General features: G+C 39.5%; 1 protein-coding gene across 4 annotated transcripts in view; it reads right to left on the bottom strand.

Moving 5' to 3' along the window:
* Smg1 (SMG1 nonsense mediated mRNA decay associated PI3K related kinase) overlaps positions 1–18,944 on the bottom strand; it is a 102,076-nt gene that overhangs the window by 19,394 nt on the left and 63,738 nt on the right. For all 4 annotated transcript variants that reach the window (XM_057779857.1, XM_057779858.1, XM_057779859.1 and 1 more), the window contains 20 exons: positions 18,252–18,396; positions 18,001–18,139; positions 16,527–16,757; positions 16,249–16,426; positions 15,586–15,747; positions 14,793–15,010; positions 14,413–14,567; positions 12,026–12,248; positions 9,057–9,303; positions 8,434–8,663; positions 7,320–7,568; positions 6,403–6,541; positions 6,206–6,315; positions 5,863–6,081; positions 5,207–5,397; positions 4,214–4,386; positions 3,819–4,098; positions 1,827–2,099; positions 1,433–1,667; positions 15–241 (listed from right to left, as the gene is read on the bottom strand). In XM_057779857.1, coding sequence (XP_057635840.1) covers positions 15–241; positions 1,433–1,667; positions 1,827–2,099; positions 3,819–4,098; positions 4,214–4,386; positions 5,207–5,397; positions 5,863–6,081; positions 6,206–6,315; positions 6,403–6,541; positions 7,320–7,568; positions 8,434–8,663; positions 9,057–9,303; positions 12,026–12,248; positions 14,413–14,567; positions 14,793–15,010; positions 15,586–15,747; positions 16,249–16,426; positions 16,527–16,757; positions 18,001–18,139; positions 18,252–18,396 — 4,024 coding nt within the window. The remainder of the gene's footprint in view (positions 1–14; positions 242–1,432; positions 1,668–1,826; positions 2,100–3,818; positions 4,099–4,213; positions 4,387–5,206; positions 5,398–5,862; positions 6,082–6,205; positions 6,316–6,402; positions 6,542–7,319; positions 7,569–8,433; positions 8,664–9,056; positions 9,304–12,025; positions 12,249–14,412; positions 14,568–14,792; positions 15,011–15,585; positions 15,748–16,248; positions 16,427–16,526; positions 16,758–18,000; positions 18,140–18,251; positions 18,397–18,944) is intronic.

Below are 18,944 nucleotides of genomic sequence, written 5' to 3'. Positions count from 1 at the left end.
GCTAGCACGCTTACCTGGCAACATCAATATAATGAGCATGTGTTTCTTCTTCAAGTCCCATGGCTGTGTTTCGTAAGTAGGCTTGAAGCGACTCAACTAGAGTCTGCAGAGGAACTCCATCAGTCGTCTGCTCAATGAGACTGTCTAGCTCATGTAGCATACTTTCTAAAGTGCATTCCCCCTTCATTAAACATCTAAGTGCTTCTGGGAATATGATTTGCCGGAAATTTGAATTTAATTCCTATAAAGAGAATATATATATATATTAATGTTTCTCTAAATTTTAGATAAATTATACATTTGATAATGCACTCCCATAAATTAAAAACAACTCATACAGGGCACTGTGGCACACACCTGTAATCCTAGCGTTCAGGAAGCAGAGTCAGAGGGACTACTGCAAGTTTGAGGGTTGCCATAAATCTGAGATAGACTACATGGTAAGTTCCAGACCAGCCAAGGCTACAAAGAGAGACCCTGCCTCCAAAAACTAAAAACTGTTAGGTTGGGTGTGGTGGTACACACCTTTAATCTTAGCTCTTGGGATTAGGAGGCAGAGGCATGGGCTACAGGCCAGCCAAAGCTGCATGAGATCCCGCCTTAAAAAAAAAAAAAAAATATACACACACACACACACAAACCTACACTCTGGCCAAACTAGAGTGGCTCCTGTCTTTAATCCCAGCACTCAGGAGGCAGAAACAGGTGGATCTCTGTGAGTTTGAGGCTAGTCTAGTCACAAAGTGAGTCCCAGGACAGCCAGAGTTGTTAACACAGAGAAAACCCTACCTCAAAAAATTAAAAAATATATAAAAAAAGGGAAATGAGATCCCAACTCAAAAAACAAACCAAAAAAATTATACAAAGCCACACTCTGGTCGGACAGTGGTGGCACAAGTCTTTAATACCAGCACTGAGGAGGCAGATCTCTGAGTTCAAGGCCAGCCTAGTCTACAGAGTGAGTTCCAGGACAGCCAGGGTTGTTAACACAGAGAAACCTTGTTTCAAAAAATTAAAAAGCAAAACAAAAACAAAAGACCTATGCTCCAATCCTTATTTTAAATGTGTGCTTAAGCAATATTCAACAGTTGAATTAACTGCAAACCTCATCCCATCACTGCTTTATGTACGCACAATTTTAAGCAAGACCTCAACGTAAAAAACTCGGGGCCTCGTCTTTCCTGATGATCTGTTCTGCTGCTGGGTTGTTTGTTGAAGTTGTTATTTTAAGACCTAATTTCAAAACTGAGGATGACCTTAACTTTCTGATCTTCCTGCCTCTAATTCCTGAATACTGGGATTATAGGCATTTGCAACCACTCTTGGTTATGTGGTTCTAGGGATCAAACCCAGAGTTCCTTGCAGGTTAAGCAAGCACTCTACCAACCGAACTATGTTCCTAACCCAACTTATAAAATGTATACATGCTCACCTGCAGGGATGTGTATACTCCGTTGGCTAAATGAACAGCTTCAGATGCTTCTACTGGGTTGGGAATATCCAAGTCCTGTGGAACCAGATGGCACTGTTTCAGTAACTGCACCAAACAGGTGACATTTCCACTCATACTACACAGTTCCTCCAGGAACCAGGCTCCATCCCGCGATGTCAGATCAACCAGTTGCTCCCCAGCACTTGAAGCTGCACCTTCCATCATAAGGTTGCGCCTATGTGGGCAATGAAAACAGATTTGATTAGGTGTTATATAGACTAGAGAAGAGTTAAAAATCTGAAACAAAGTAACTCTAACACAAGCCAAAACTAATAGTATTCTCAATTTGGGATTAAAACAAAACAATGATCTAGTATGAAGCATGCTAGCTCACCTTGTAAGAGTACAAAGGGCAGAAATGATGACACTTGCTAGACTCAGAGACCCTTCTTCTCCATTCTCATGAAGGAAAACTTTAATGCAACGCTCAATTTCTTTTAACTGATCTTCACAAACTGGCACAGTGACAGCTTCTTGTTTCAAGCGTTCCACTTGTCTAATCAGTCTGCTGTTTATGTCTGCTGCATACCGCTGAAGGGTCATTTCAGTGGCAGTGATAAACTGACACACTGTTGGAGGTGGTTGAGGAGCATACTGTATTTCATACCTATAAAAACAAAGCAGGTGCTTGCTTATATTAATATTCCCCTATTTGTAAATAATATTCACACTGTAAAATATACAGAAAAATTGCATTCTATCCTCAAAAATTACAAATTATTAATTGTATTTCATATAAACTCTCAAGAACATAAGCTATTTTGTAAGATGGCTTATGGGGTAATACAATCAATGATGCGTAACTTCCTTAAATAATCCTGCCATGCTAACATTTGTATATACTAATTAAGAAAAACAGCGTTTGCGGCTTGCAAGAGAAACCCTGAATGAACTCACATTAATACCCTCTATCTCTCTCTGCAGTACTGTAGGAATAGAACCTATAGCCTTACACGTGCCATATTTACAACACTGAATCATATCCAAGTCTTTAGTAGTTCGAGTCAGTCTGCCTTTATGGATAAGCATCCTCTTAAGAAAAATAAATAAATAAGCCGGGTGGTGGTGGCGCACGCCTTTAATCCCAGCACTCGAGAGGCAGAGGCAGATGGGTCTCTGTGAGTTCGAGGCCAGCCTGGTCTACAGGATAGGCTCTAAACCTACAGGGAAACCCTGTCTCGAAAAACCAAAGATAGATAGATAGATTAGATAGATTAGATAGATTAGATGGATAGATGGATGGATAGATAGATAGATAGATAGATAGATAGATAGATAGATAGATAGATAGATCGATCGATGGGGGTGCTAGCATGAACCTGTAACCTCAGCTACTTGGAAGGCTGACATAGGACAAACTGTTTCAAAGAGCAGGGTTTAAAGAAAAAAAAAGGAAACAAAAGGCCGGGCGGTGGTGGCGCACGCCTTTAATCCCAGCACTTGGGAGGCAGAGGCAGGCGGATCTCTGTGAGTTCGAGACCAGCCTGGTCTACAAGAGCTGGTTCCAGGACAGGCTCCAAAACCACAGAGAAACCCTGTCTCGAAAAAAAAAAAAAAAAGGAAACAAAAACAAATCAACTTCTATTAAATCATTTTTTAGGAAAAAAAATGCAACTGTGCTGGTTGGTTTCTGTCAGCTTGATATAAACCTAGACTTATTTGGGAAGAACAACCTCAGGAGAAAATGACTCTACTATATAGCCTGTAAGAAAGTCTTTAGAGCATTTTCCCGCTAAATGATTAATGTGGGAGAGCACAGCCTACAAAAGATGGTGCCAACCCATCGACGCAGGCTGAGCAAAAAAAGCAGTAAGCAATCTTCTTCCATAGTCTCTGCATCAGTCCCTACCTCCAGGTTTACTGCCTTGGATTCCTACCCTTTCTTCCTTTGATGCTGGGCTATTGTGGGACTCCCCTCTATACACTGTGAATTTGTTTTATTACCATTGGTTAAAAAAGAAGCTGCTTTGGCCTAATAAGATGTAAGATACACTACTTCCTTCTCAAGTTGCTGTTGATTATATTCTTTTTTTTTTAAATTTATTTATTAATTATATATACAGACTTTTCCCTGCATGTATGCTGCAAGCCAGAAGAAGGCACCAGATCTCATTACAGATGGTTGTGAGCCACCATGTGGTTGCTGGGAATTGAACTCAGGACCTCTGGAAGAATACTGAGTGCTATTAACCTCTGAGCCATCTCTCCAGCCCAGTTATATTCTTTATCATAGCAAAAGAAAGATGCCCTAACTAAGATACCAACCTATAACACAACCTTGCTTCCCTCAGTGTGCAAAGAAGAGAAAAAGATGCCTTCAACTTACTTCCTATAGAGTTCTTGGCAACGCTCTACTGTGGTGTTGCAGATGAGCTCTTCCATCCAGGCCTTCCACTGTTCAATTCGGTGTTTCTGAAATATGGCTTTTGGATACTGCAGAGCGACAGTTGCATAGTGATGCAGCTGTTCCAGACAGCCACGGAGCACAGAACGCCTCTGCTGCAGAAGAGCGCCAACTTCCCCTTCCAGCTGCTCGCACTGGCTGATGAGGTGGGCTTGGCCAGCATTCTGTAGAAAGGCTGTTGCTGGTACATAGCTTGGGGGCCCTTGTAGTAAAGATAGTCACAAAGAAACCATTTCAAGTCAGTAGCCATTGAGAGCACAGATCAGAATCCCATCCTTTCAAATATATACAATGCCAGAACCCACATGCTCACATACCAAGGTCCATTTGTGTGCTTATCTCCTGTAGCAAACTTGCAAGCTGGGTTGCTTCTAAATTATTGAATGCGGCCTGATAATGTGTTATCCATTGTTCAAACTCATTCAGCTTCACCTGGATTGCTTCCTGAACAGCTCTTTGCTGGGTCTGTAGTTGAGTATGCTCAGAATATCTGATCAGGAAACCAAAGCCAAAGATAACTTGTAGCTCTTTCTTCTATCTAGTAAAAACTGGACTTTTCGAAAACTTAAGTCTAGTTAGTGTCTTTGTGGGGAGGGAATGTTTCCGAGACAGGGTTACTCTGTGTAGCCCTGGCTGTCCTGAACTTGCTCTATACACCAGGCTGACCTTGAACTCAAACAGATCCACTTGTCTCTGCCTCCCAAGTGTTGGGATTAAAGATGTGCGCCACTGCTGCCAGGCTAGCACCTTCTGAATCTCAAGGGCCCTGTTCAAAGTCCCCTTCCTCTTCCAGTTTGCTCCAACACTGCAATTTCCTAAACTACGATCACAACATTTTAAATAAACTCTAATACATATGCTGAGTTTGTGAATCCTTGAAAGAAAATTGCTGGATCTTTGTAGTCTGAAAGCTTGTAGCAATGCTAGGTACTTGCATATTCAACTATTGGGGGTATCTGCTACGTGAGGGTCATTCACCGGGATCCCTCTAGTTGTATGCTTTTTAAAGATTTATTTACTTATTATTTTCATGTGAGTATGTCTCCATAAAGTTTATGTGTAAGAGCCCAGGGAAGTAAGAAGAGGACTGGATCATCTAGAACTCAATTTATAGACTTGTGAGAACCAAACCCTGGTACTAGGTAAAATCAGCCAATGCTCTTAACTGCTGAGCCATCTCTCTAGTTCCGGTATGCTTTTGTTAAACTCAAAAAAGCAAATGCAGTAACTGCCACTGCACAAGGGTTTAAACGAATACAAAAATTCTATTAGCACATACTGAGAAGTACAAATCAATTATTATTTTAAACCTGTGTTGCAGAGTACGAGATGGATGGTCCACTCCTTCAGCTCCTTCTAGAAATTCTATTTCCTCCAGCAGTTTGCCCTGCAGTTTTTCAACATCTGTCAGCTGCTCCTGTAGGCTCAGGTATTCATCTAAACTGCTGTCTAGTTTCGGAAGCACAACCAGCATTTCATCCCGATTCTTAAACCAGTTCACCTGGAAAAAGGGGTGTGATCAGGAAGACTTAGGAACTGTCAGAGGTTCCACTGTGACACCTGTTAGATAAACTGTAAAGGTTGTTACACCTGTGTGTTTGTTTTAGCTAAAGTCCTAAGAACTAGGTTTGTGGTAATGCCCCCATTTTACAAAGATAATCAATACATGTACATTACCTAGCAATAAGTAAACAGATTCACAGGCCACAGAAAATAAACCTGAGATCTGTAACTATTGAAAGGGAAGAAAAGCTATTCAATTATTCAAATAAAAACGAAGTGTTTGATGGTTAAACATACCATTAATTCCAAAGAGTTTAAGTGTGTTTGTGTGGGAGGACAGCCTAACAGAGATGATGTGGACTCCTTATACCCAGAGAAGCCCTAACATATTCAACCCTTATGTCCATTTGCACTGCTTTAAAAAAAAAAAAAATGACAGTGATATTATATCCCTGGGCTTCACCTTAATCTCAGCAACTCTGGAAGAAAAGAGGCTGCGGGTAATCTCACGTTCCATCTCTCGCTTGCTCTGCTTGCTCTCAGCCTGTTGGCCACCTCCACCATAGACAGCACCTGCAAACCCAGCTTCACCACCAGCTGTCCAGTCCACGAGGGGATCATACACAAAAGCCTCCAAGAGCGTCAGCAGAGTCTCTCGGCCTCTCCGCATGATGTGGAGAACCTATTTTTAGATGTATTTTCAGTAAACTCAATATAAGCTTCCACATAAAAATGTTTTAAAACTTCATCCCATGGATTTTGCTCATTAAACAGTTATGCTACAGGGCAAAAGAGGAAAGGCATACCTGCTCACAGGAAAGCCTAAAAACACCTTCTACTCCAGTTACACCCAGTGCTGTTTCAATGTTTTGTGTCATTCGAAAAGGCACTTTCTCAGGAACTCTAAGGCTTTTACCTTGAAAAGATAAATTATATTTTTGCCCTTAACATAAAAAAAAAAAAACTGGCCTTCAAATAAATGCAAAAGCCTATTTTATCTTACCTTTTTCAAAGCAAACATTGTAATCTATATGAACTACTTCTCCAGTTGTCATATCTATGAGGACATTATCCAGATGTCTGTCTCCAAGGCCAATTATGTAGCCAACCATAGACATGACAGCAGTAGATCTTGCATAGGACTAAAGATGGGAAGGGAGCAGGTAAACATCATGAGCCAATCTTCCTCCAACAGGCACTAGACAATCTAAAAATCAATATAATGCCATAACCCTACTCCCCTGTTCTAAAATAAGACAATAACCACAAAGCACTTCAGAGGCATGCTCAGGAGAGAAGTTCCTGTTTTTAAGGATTTAGTTCAATTTTTAATTACATCTATGTGTGTGGAAGTGCACATTAGTGCAGTCCAGAGAAGCCAATACAAAGACATCAAATCCCCCAGAGCCAGAGTAACAGACAGTTGTGAACCTCTTGACATGGGTAATGGGAACCAAACTTGGGTCCCCTGAAAGCAGTACACACTCCTAGCCACTAAGCTCCATCGCCATCCTCAAGAATGCTGTGGCAGTTTTTTGTCTTTGTTTTCTTGAGACAGGGTCTCACTACGTAGCCCTGGTTAGCCTGAAACTCTCTATGCAGACCAGGCTGATCATGAACACACAGATTATCTGCCTGCCTCTGGCCCTAAGAGGTGGAGTTCATGCTCATCCCAACCCCCATTTCTTTTAAAATAAAGAACTTCAGCTTTCAATATTCACCTTTTAATTTCATCCATCATCCCTTCCACCCTTCCCTCACAGTCATAGCCACACTTTTATAACTCTCAAGTAACATTCAAATACAGGACTCGACTATAAAGTCTGGAAGAAAGAGAAAAAACCAGAAAGGCTGACAAAGAGGATCAGATCACACACAGCCAGAGTAACAATGGTGCACCTAACCCCAAGTGCCGCGTACCTGTGTGACTCTCCACCACTCATCAGGAGTGGTACAAGATGACCAGAGCTCTTTGGCCAGGAGGTTTGGGGGTGTGGCCTCCATTAACTCCTCCAACACTGCCTTCATCACATGCAGGGGCCAATCCCTCCTTGATACATCCAGGCTAAGGCCAACTATTTTCAAAGCAGGGCCAATTTTACTATAGTAAAGTTCACTAGGACGAGGTACAATGCTGGGATTCTGAGGAGTTTGGTAGGAATCTTGGGCCTTAAAATTTTTTTTTAAAGAAAAGATTAATTTTACTTGAGGAAATACAAATATTATAAAGCATTTTTTGAAAGTTCATTTTAAAATTCAATCTATTTTTTAATAACAATTCATTTATAAAGGCATAATCCACTAGCACATATTTTCAGTCTTCACTGATGATAAACTCAGTATGAAATAAACATAGCTATTAAGAAATAAGTTCCAAAGTTTAAAAACAGTCCCTCTAGCCACTAACTTTATCTTACTCTTCATTAACTGTATTACAGGTCTGTGTTTACTTTAAAACTCAACTTCCCAGGCTAAAGATACAAGTGGGTCTGGCAATCTTGGGGCCATGGAATTAGATGCCCAAACACAACAACAAAAATGAAAAAAGGCAAGCATGACCCCTTCCAGCTCCAACAGCTCTTATTGGCTGCCTGCACAGTGGCTTTGGCTAACCTGGGACCCCATTCAGTTTCGCTGTTTAGCATCATATAAACTGCCCAGATACACAGTCTGAATCAAATGATAAAATTCACAGGTACAAAATAGGACACTGTAGTGATCAAGTAGGTCCATGTCAAAACTTTCTTATTTAAATACTGGAAGTGTTAGGGGTTTCAAAGTTTTCTATTATCTATTAATTTAATTTAAAAGCTCATAAGAGCGTTTAAAATCTGAAACATCAAATTTCTGAGCAATTAGCAACTACATATCTTTAAACTTTACTGCCCAATAAGGAATATCTCACCACAACTTGATAAGCCATTAAAAGCATGCAAATACGCTTGACTTTACACAGTCACCTGAGAATGCCCTAACACACACTTGTTCATACATAGTCCAGTAAGAATACAGGTGCACTTGAAATTTACCCAACCTTTTGTGCTTGTAAGGCAGCTTCCCGCTGTTGCCATCGTTTGTAAAGACCGAACAATGGCGTGGCTCCATCCACCCACTGGATCAGTCCTGATCTTGTTCCCAGTGGTGTTACAGAATAGTGTCGTGCATGGAAACGGGGTGTTTCCTGTCGATTAATTGTAGCAAACATGGTATTTACAATAGATAAGAACTGCATGATTCTCTCATCCAGATGTAAATCCTCCAATCCTATAAAAAACAAAACCAAAATTACCAGGATGGGTAACAAACAGGTCTGGGAATATACCACTGCCTGCATTTTCAGTTAAGAATAATAAACAAGTAAGGCAGACCTATAAGCATCAACAAACTCTATTCAGCGGTATTAGCATTAGTTATTCACACTAAGTTGTACATAGTTGGTCTGCTTATATAAATTCATAAACAAGGTGCAGAGGGTGAAATATTGTGACATGCAGCTAAATGCCATTCAAAATCACACAAGACATAATACAGAATTTCATCTACAACAGGCTTATCTTAATGTGCATGCCAACTCACATGGACACACAGGCATACACATACATACACCATTAACAATCATATGTTTTTCTTAAAAACATGACTTAGTTCTAACTCTACCTTTGAAAAGGTAAGGATAGCTCTTCCCATCTGAGCCGAGAAAGAGGAGTTTCTTGGGCTTGGTTTTAGTTGGTAAGATGGTGATGGTTCCTCCCACACTGTGAATTGTCACAGTGTCTCTGGCTGAGACTTCGCCAGGAAGTGCAATTTCAGTGTTAGTCATGGCAGCCAACCAAGGGCTGATCTCATCAAGACGCAGGATGTAGCTTGCACGTTTCTGTGCTCTCTGCTGCAAACTCAGCATTATCTATGTTCATAAGGTGGAAAAACAAGTCTGCATTCTGGTACAACACATTGCAATTGGCATAAAAGCAAAATAAAACACCCCATAAATACCTGGTGTCTAGTTCATATGTTTGACCCTAGAAATGTGGACCACACTCGAAGCAGGGAGTACTGTGCTAATATGTTGTATGTGAGCACTACTTTAAGATACCGTCCCCTTTCTGCCAAGTAAAGAGACCTCAGGGAGATGGAAAGAAATTCCCACAGAGGGTCACTATGGTGCTATGAGTTATGCCTCAGCAACATCAAAAGAAATCAGTAAGTTCTTGTTATAGCACAAAGGCAGATATGGCCTTGGGACACCACCTGCAAAGTTACTGACACAGAGTTATAAGAACAAATACTGCTCAATCATGAAGCCAATTTCTAAGACACTCTACCAAACCAAACAGACAATTTAACAGAAGTAATAGTTTAGAGCTCTGACCCTTTGAAATACAAAAAAGACCCAGGAAAAGTATTGCAAATAACCAAAGGGAGAAATGAATGTATCATGCACAGATCTATCCCCAGGGAATAAAGTATCAAACATAACTCTACCCCTACTCCTGTTTGTAGCTAATGTATACCTGAATCAACAAACTAATAACATATAAACTTAAAGAGCAATCTTCAATAAATCTTGGTTATAAAATTATAGAAATGACAATCTCCCCTTAATCCAGACAATAACAGATAAACTGGCACATAAACAGACTATTGTTTAGTTAAATATGGAACATGGATGAGAAATGTCGAGTGCTCACCTAGCATACAAGGGCCCTGGGATTTGATAGCCAAAAACAAAAAACAAAAAAAAACCCTACCACCTTAAAAATTTCTTTCTCAGTAATTTATCTCATACACATCAACTTTAAAGGTACTGTATCTCCTCCAGGTTTTTAGCTTTTCTAACAAAAACAACAGCTAGCATAATGCAGGCAGAAGACTGATTTTATATATACATATGTATATGTGTATGTGTGTATAAATCAAGATTTATTAGGAAAGCAGAGAAAAATGTATAGCTCAATAAAATCAATTTTAAAAATTTTAAAAAGAAAGAAACTGGCATTGGACCATGGACATCTGGTCCTACCTAATAGACAAGCTGAATATACCTCAGAAACAGCATAGTCTGTGCTAGTTTTCTTGTCCAGTACTTTGGGAGGTTTCCTCAAGACTTAGAAGTTTTCTTTTTATGTATTTTTTAAAAATATTTATTTATAGCCGGGCGGTGGTGGCGCACGCCTTTAATCCCAGCACTCGGGAGGCAGAGACAGGCAGATCTTTGTGAATTCGAGGCCAGCCTGGTCTATAAGAGCTAGTTCCAGGACAGGCTCCATAGCTACAGAAGAAACCCTGTCTCGAAAAACCAAAAAAAAAAAAAAAAAATTTATTTATTATGTATACAATATTCTGTCTGCATGTATGCCTGAAGGCCAGAAGAGGGCACCAAACCTCTTTACAGAAGGTTGTGAGCCACCATGTGGTTGCTGGGAATTGAACTCAGGACCTTTGGAAGAGCAGGCAATGCTCTTAACTGCTGAGCAATCTCTAGCCCTTATGTATGCTTTTTGAGACAGGCTCTTTCTACCTACTTCTGGCTATCTTGGAACTTACTATGTAAAGCAGGCTGGTCTCAAATTTAAGAGATCCACCTGCCTTTGCCCCCCAAGGGCTGAGATCAAAAGTATGCACCACCACTCCTAGTGAGTTAGCAGTTTTCATTTACTGAAGCTGTGTATTTGTGTCTTGTGTTTCTCATGGCAGTAAAGCTCAACAAAGAAACCAATTAAAACCAAAAGTGTCAGAGAAATGAGGAACAAGGAAAAGCAAGAAAAGTATGATCGATAAAAAAGGAGCTCTCGGGCTGGAGAAATGGCTCAGTGGTTAAGAGCATTACCGGTTCTTCCAAAGGTCCTGAGTTCAATTCCCAGCAACCACATGATGGCTCACAACCATCTGTAAAGAGGTCTGGCACCCTCTTCTGGCCTTCAGGCATACACACAGACAGAATATTGTATACATAATAAATAAATAAATAAATAAATAAATAAATATTTTTTTTAAAAAAAAGGAGCTCTCGTGACTGCCAGTGTCACTGCTATGAAGGGAAAGATCATAAATAAAACAGAATTAAGTAGAGTAAAACAAGGATTCTCAAATATCTAAATCCACAAATAATTCCAATCGGCAAATTGCATTGTTATATTGGTTAGAAAAGAGGTCAAATAAATATTAAATCCATTTTATCACTCAGGGTGTTTCAGGCTTCTGAGTTCTTCAGATTTTAGGATATCAATATTAATTTTACTTACTGTACCTCACTAAATGAAAAATATGAGCACTACTCCAAAAGCTTTGGATTTTGGAGCATTTCAGATTAACGATGCTGAACCTAAAAACTATTAGAAATACCTACTTCTCCCCTTAAAAACTAGTCATAAAAATTCAAATTTCTAATCTCCTAGGGTTAGAAACAGCTAGACTTACAGTAAATACCTAGTATACAGGCATAGTATTTGCCACCCTCCCTGCCGTCCAGTCACTAAATTCTCGAAATGAGTAATTTTCTCTACTGTACTTACCAGCAAATAATCACAAGATACCTTCAGTAGGCTTATAAAACCTTTTCTCATGTTCTATGGTGTGTCTCATGGAAAACATTCCACATTAACAGTGCTTTTGCAACTACTCTGTACCTCTTTAAATGGAATCCAGCTGCTTCCAGGCTTGGCAGGATTTGATGGGGTCTTCAGTTTTTCAAGGGCGTTGTCAATGGCATCACCATAGTTATCCTGAAACCACTTTTCATGAGGTGTCTCTGCTGGAGCAGCAGTGATGCTCCGAACATGCTCCAAAGCAAACACAATAGGCTTCATCAACGCTGTATGCTTCTCTCGCATGATGGCAATTTTCTCTTCTCTAACCAAAGACATTCACATTCAAAAACTTTATTTATTAAAGTTTTGTATACACATGAGACATTTAAATGCATCTAGTATTGAGTAAATAGTATCAAAAAAAACAGACAAATAACTTTCATGTAACACTGTAAAAAAACAAAAATAGAAAAAAATAAGCTTTGTTTTTCAATTGTGTTGGAGAATGGGATCTAGACCCTAATCTCAATCATTTTTAAAAAAGAAAATATGCAAAATCGACAAGACACCCGATGCAGACGTGAAGACTATCAAACTCCTGACGGGAAAAGGGTTTCTTGCACTAGATTTAACGGTGATTCCTTAAATATGGCACCACTTAGACTAAACTGACAATTCAAAGTGATGACACAACGCTTGCAAATCAAGTATCTAACAAGGAAGTCCCAGAAAGTTTTTCTAGCCACACGGTGGTGGTGCACACCTTTAATCCCAGTACTCAGGAGGCAGAGGCAGCTGGATCTCTGTGAGTTCGAGGCCAGACTGGTCTACAGAGCGAGTTCCAGGATAGACTCCAAATCTACAAAGAAACCCTGATTCCAAAAAAAAAAAAAGCTTCAACAACCAGAATGTTTTTCTAAAAACTCCCACATCTCAACAACAGAACAACTTAATTCAACATTCTGAAGGATATCCACTGATCAATGACAGAAACAGAAGCTACACATTATTTGTCGTTAAAAAAATAAAAATTGAAACTACATGAGGATTATGAACAAACTCCCAGGAAAGTGCCAAATGTTAACTGAGTGAATGGCTCAGCAGGTAAAAATTTGCCACACAAGCATGCGGAGTTGAATTAGAATCCTCAGAAGTCATGTAAAAGCCAGATGAAGTGATGGGAGTGCTGTAATCATAACAAATGACAGGGATATGCAAGGTAAAGAAAAGAGAATCCCCAGAAGCTCATGAGTCAAGTAGTCTCGTACATACAGCAGAAGATAAACCAAAAAGCAGAGAAGTAGAGATTCTGCCTTAAATAAGGTGCAAAGGAGGCCTAACACCCAAGGTTGTCCTCTGACCTCTACAGAAAGGCCATGACATGCATGCACACACCATGCATTATACATACATAAAATTAAATGTTGGCAACAATAGGAAAAAACCAGGATCCTCATGAAAGTTAGAACATAAAATGGCACAATCATTGCAGAAAAGACTTCTAGGCTTAACAAGATAATCACATTGGACATCAAATCGACAGCATTACATACAAAATAATCCAAAGCGAGGGCACAGACAGATACTGCACATTACTCACACAGCTAAAACCAAACCCAAGTCTCTACTAAAAGATGAATCAAACAGCAAACAGTAAAACCTGGTTCATGAGGGCTAACACAATGGCTCAGTAGTTATGGGTATTTGCTGCTAAACTTGAAAACCCAAAGTTTGATCTTCGAGACCTACTGGTAAAAAAAAATACCCAACTCCCATAAATTGGCTTCTTTCCTATACATGCACAGCATACACATATACATAAATGATAAAATGTTCTAATCTGGAGAATCTATCTATACAATGTAGTATTATTCACTAACCATGTAACAGACCCATGCATGTCATGGCAAGGTAAACCCTGAAAACATGGCGCTAAATGAAAGTTAAAAAAGGACAAATACACCGATTCCACTCATGAGACACCTAAAGCAGGAGAGTTCACAAAGCAAGAAATAAGAACTAGAGGTAATGAGGAGGAAAGTTGGGGCAAACAGAGTTTATTACTGAGTACAGAGCCTATCTGGAATTGGGAATGATTCTAGCAGAAGGTAGTGGTGATGAAAGCACGGTACTATGAATGCATACTGTAATGCCACTTAACTGTACAGTTAAAAATGGTTAAGACTATGAATTCTATTGTGCTGATTAGCACATTATAAAGAAAAAAAGTAAAGAAAGCAATTGAAAGATGGCTTAGCAGTTAAGAGCACTGTCTGCTCTTATAGAGAATCCAGATTCAGTTCCCAGCACCTACACGGCAGCTCACAACCATCCTTAACTCTAGTTTCAGGGGATCTAATGCTCTCTCCTGACTTGGGTAGGCACCAGGCAAACGCATGGTACACATATATATCTGCAGGCAAACACTCACACACATAAAACGAGTGAGGCTAAAAGACAGAAGTAGTGAAGGAGTGAAGACATACTTGCGCAAGGTGTTGTTGTTCTGGACTCTCTTCACCTCATCCTCCAGCTGCTGAATGCGTCTCAGGACATACATGTGCTGCTGTAACAAAACTCCCAGCCAGAGCTCATCCCAGAGCACAGTGACCCTACGTAGCTCTGCCACAAGCATCTGAACCTGCAGACACAACACATCCACATGGCTCACAAGGCAGCATCAAATCAGACACGGGTAATGCATATCTCATAGAAAACTCCTCGGAAACGTATGAACATAGATTAGTGAGACAAATTCTGATTATTCGTAAAGCTTTGGTTCTCTGATTCCCCTGAGATATTAACTTTAGGGTTTGGGGAGGAGGTTGCAATGAATACTACTTTAAAACAAATTAGTTTTTTGTACCTGTAAAACCATCGTTGGGTTGGCAGAGGACAGTTTATCTACAATTTTGCTGTAGCAATCCTGCATCATGGCCTGGTCTTCATTTAAACCACTTTTAGGTTCATCTTTGTTGCTATCCTGAGATGCAGGAGGACTTCCTCCTTCACATTCAGAAACCAGCAGTTCTTCTCCTTGAATATTTCCAAGTAAAGTAGGGATCGCAGAGGAAAACTTATTTCCTACAGTGGGATGCAACAGGGATACATGCACACACTTGGTATGGAAAACAAGAATAACGTAATTCACAGTCACAGTGCTGTGCATGATGCTAAAGATTATGGTGTTCTGCACTTTCACAAGCTGAGCTTTTCACGTATGTTTATAAATACTAAAAACTAATAGGGGAAAGCTGGAGGAAGATGGAAAACAAACAAGAAGCCCTCCCCAGGCAGAGTGTAGAGTGGGGTCTAATGTTTACCTTAAACAGCTCTATGCCAAGTTCCTGGTATATTGTAAAGAGTAACAATAACATGAAAACATGTATTAAAGACACACATTAGTTACTTCTTCAGTAAGTCAGAACCACTACCAAGAAAAAAAAAATGCTCTCAACTTAGGAAGACATCACCCAAAGAGACTTAAAATTTTCTAGTAAAATTAAGAAGCAATATTTTAGCTAGGCAAGGGAGTGCACATCTTTAACACGAGCACTCTGTGGTCCAACACCAGTCTGCTCTACATTGAGAACCAGGCCACTAGGGTGAAACAGTGAGACTCTATCTTAAATAAATAAAAGTATTTTAATGTTGCATACCTGAAGCCTGGGATTCACTGCTAAGTGATATGGTTCCTACTATTGCAGGATACAGTATGAGATGTGGGGAATCTTGGGCCACACGGCAAAGGAGGTTACAAATACTCTGGCGCACATACACTTCAGGGTGGTTTAAGCGTGAGAAAAGCTGTGGAATAATTCCTTCAGGAGAAGATGATAAAGTGATTAAAACCTATGAACTTTAGGAATGCAAAAGGATAAAACCTGATGTATGTCAGCATCAGCACAGATATTAAGGAAGCCAAAGTTCTCCCCATGGTAACAAGACCCATACAAAATCATTTTTGATTGCAAGTCTGCTTAGGGTAGAATTGTAATCACAGTCCAGAGCAATTTAAATATTGAATGATATGCTCAACATATGTCTCAAAGAAGGTAGATGAGGTGACTGTGACTATTCTCCACTTATTTTCACCACCCTCTCCAAAACTGATTTCTGATAATAAAAAGCTTCAGCCTTTTAGCTTCTCAGTTCTCTTCAAGGTAGGAGAAGAGATGTTCATGAGACATCAAACGGTCCAGTATACCCTAAGAACTAGCCTGGCTATTCTCTAACATCTTCAAATAAGGAACATAGAGAAACTATTTCAATCCCACTCAGAAACAGATTAATTAAAGAGAGCATTTTAATTTGGTCATTACCTCTCCATGGAGCAGTAGGGGTTGTCTCCAAGCCATGTTCCAGATACTGCCGGAGCTCACCAGCATGCTTCACCAGCAGTCTGAGCAGTCGCAGGGTAGCCATCACAATCACATCATCAGTGCTCTGCTCTGCTCTGCGACTTAAGTGGAGTCTGGGGTCATCCTCATCTAACAGAATCTAAGTGAACAATTAAGGGATAAGGAAATCATTTCTGTTACTACTCCTTCTGTCTAAAGGAAATTCCAAATAATTTTCTTTAGAAGACTGTGCCACCTACTTGCCCAGCGTTGAGCTTAAGGAAAGTAAAATATGCACTGCAAGATAGTTTGTACAGGCTGAAGATTCTATCTACAACTTTCCTCCACACTTTAATAACACCTTCAGTTGCATTTTCATCAAGTTCAGAAAGCCACGGGCAGCTTGATATTAACTGTCGCCAGATAACATCAACCATGTCATCTTCCTCATTATCTTCACTTTCTGTAATCTGAAGTGTTATATCTTCATCCTAAAGAAATGTGAACATAGAATACTTCAGGTGAAATGGAAGAAAGATACACAATCAGATTACCACATGGAAAGATTGTTCTCATATATGATATACTGAATCCATTAGTAAGTGTCTCTATGATATACTTACTAACGCAGCCAATAAGGTTTTAAGTGTTTAGGCAAAATTTAAAAGACTTCTCATTTTCTGTATTTTAAATGCTTCTAAACTACAATATTCTGTCTGTAGAAAAATTTGTTCAAAGGATGTAAAAAAACAGAATAAACACAACTCTATTTACAATATTGTAAATATACATCACAACAGCTTTAACAGAGATTCATGGGTACAATTTTAGAGCAGAACTCAGTCAACAGAATTTAGTCTTGCAAATAAAACCCACACCTTCTTTGAATGCTGCATCTACATATTCAAAGCTACAGAACTACAGGACTTACAGGATACTTTGAGGAGGGGCAACACTGTGCAGTTCACCCAGTCCACTGTTTCCCATATTAGCTAATTTATGGCAATCACCAGTGGCAGAGAATATTAGAACTCTTGCCTACGAGCACATGCAAAGCCCTAGGTCTGTCCAATTCCCACACCCCAGGTCATTTAATTGATGTTAAACACACATAAAGAAGAATTTGGGGAGGGAGATGCCCCCCATGCAATGTCATACTTTAAAAGTTCCCAGGTAGTCTTGTAAAGAGACATTTTCCGAGTTCTGGGGGATTAAACCCACAGTCTCACTCACGTACACTATAAGTGTGCTTTTACCCTAAGTATACCACCAGCCCAAGAACCTAACTTCAGAAGAGTAATTAAGAGAAAGTAAATTTACACAAAAGGAACTTCACCTATTTTCATCAGAACCATAAAGAAATTACTTGATTTCTCAAGAAATTCTGATCTTAGGAAAAAGATAACTACATATCATCTTAAAATTTAAGAGATTTTTATTTGCAACACAAACAACTTAAACCTCATTCACTATTTAATAAAGTAGCCAATTACTGATCCCAGTGGTGGTGACCCACTCCTTTGATCCCAGCAGAGGCAGGCAGATCTCTGTGAGTTTGAGGCCAGCCTGGTCTACAGAGTTAGGTCCAGAACAGGCACCATATAGAGAAATCCTCTCTCAAAAAAAACTAAAACAAACAAATAAATGTGGCCAATTTCCTTAAAAAAAAAAAAAAGTTACAACAGGAATGTTGGCACTACTCTCCCCAAAATCACTGTATCATGTTTTCCTTGCCTGAATTCCTGCTGGCCGACATACTGCTTGTCCAAGAATACCATATATTCTCTCTTTCTCTTCTTCAGTTATAGTATCTGGAAGCAGATTTTGAACTTCAGATTTTTCTCTAGGCAACAGACGAACACCTTCTCCCTGACTATAAAAATAAACAAGTCATCAAGTATTTCAGGTACCAAAACTCTCCAAAATCAGCATTATATATCTGTTTTGCAGGGTTTTACATTAACTGCACATTGAAACATACGTACCTGGCATTGTCAACCACCTTTCTGCCCCACCTATAAGCCCAACTAGCCAATGCTGCCCAAGATTTGGCTACTTCTGGTGCCTGCACTGAAGACAGATGATACAACTGTCCCAAAATGAAGTCAGGTTCTCCAACTCCAATGTGCACTGCCAGGATAGGAAAATAACAAGAGTTCAGTGTTACATTCATAACCTCTAGTTATGACCTGTTAAATCTTTATTAATTGTAAGCAAGTAATAAGTCCAATATATCACAGTACATAAATTGTTGACGACCCAAATTTGGGTATTTGTTTTGCAGTGTGACTATATTAAAAGGCATCAGCTTATGTAATCTGTGGACACACCCATGCCTATAATGACACTATCTTTAGCAAAAGCTTAGGTGTTGGATGTACTGTAGAAATGTCTTACATCCTGCTCTTGAGTGTTGAGTCTCGCATGACTAGAACAATTTTAAGCATTTGGTAAAAACAATGCATGGGTGATAAGCATACCATAGAGACCAACAGGGTAAACAGATCTTTATTTCCTTTCTACAGAAAGAAAACTGCTTGGTTTATTGAGTTCATATGCCATGGTTTTAAGACATACCCCTTATGAATATAAAGAACTGTTTAATAGATACACTAGAAATATTTTTTTAAAAACTAGTGCAAACCAACAAAATACAATTTAAGTAATTTAAACCCTAA

The sequence above is a fragment of the Chionomys nivalis genome, chromosome 8, assembly GCF_950005125.1.
Source record: "Chionomys nivalis chromosome 8, mChiNiv1.1, whole genome shotgun sequence".
Taxonomy (NCBI): domain Eukaryota; kingdom Metazoa; phylum Chordata; class Mammalia; order Rodentia; family Cricetidae; genus Chionomys; species Chionomys nivalis.
This window is presented reverse-complemented; position numbering and strand designations above follow the sequence as displayed.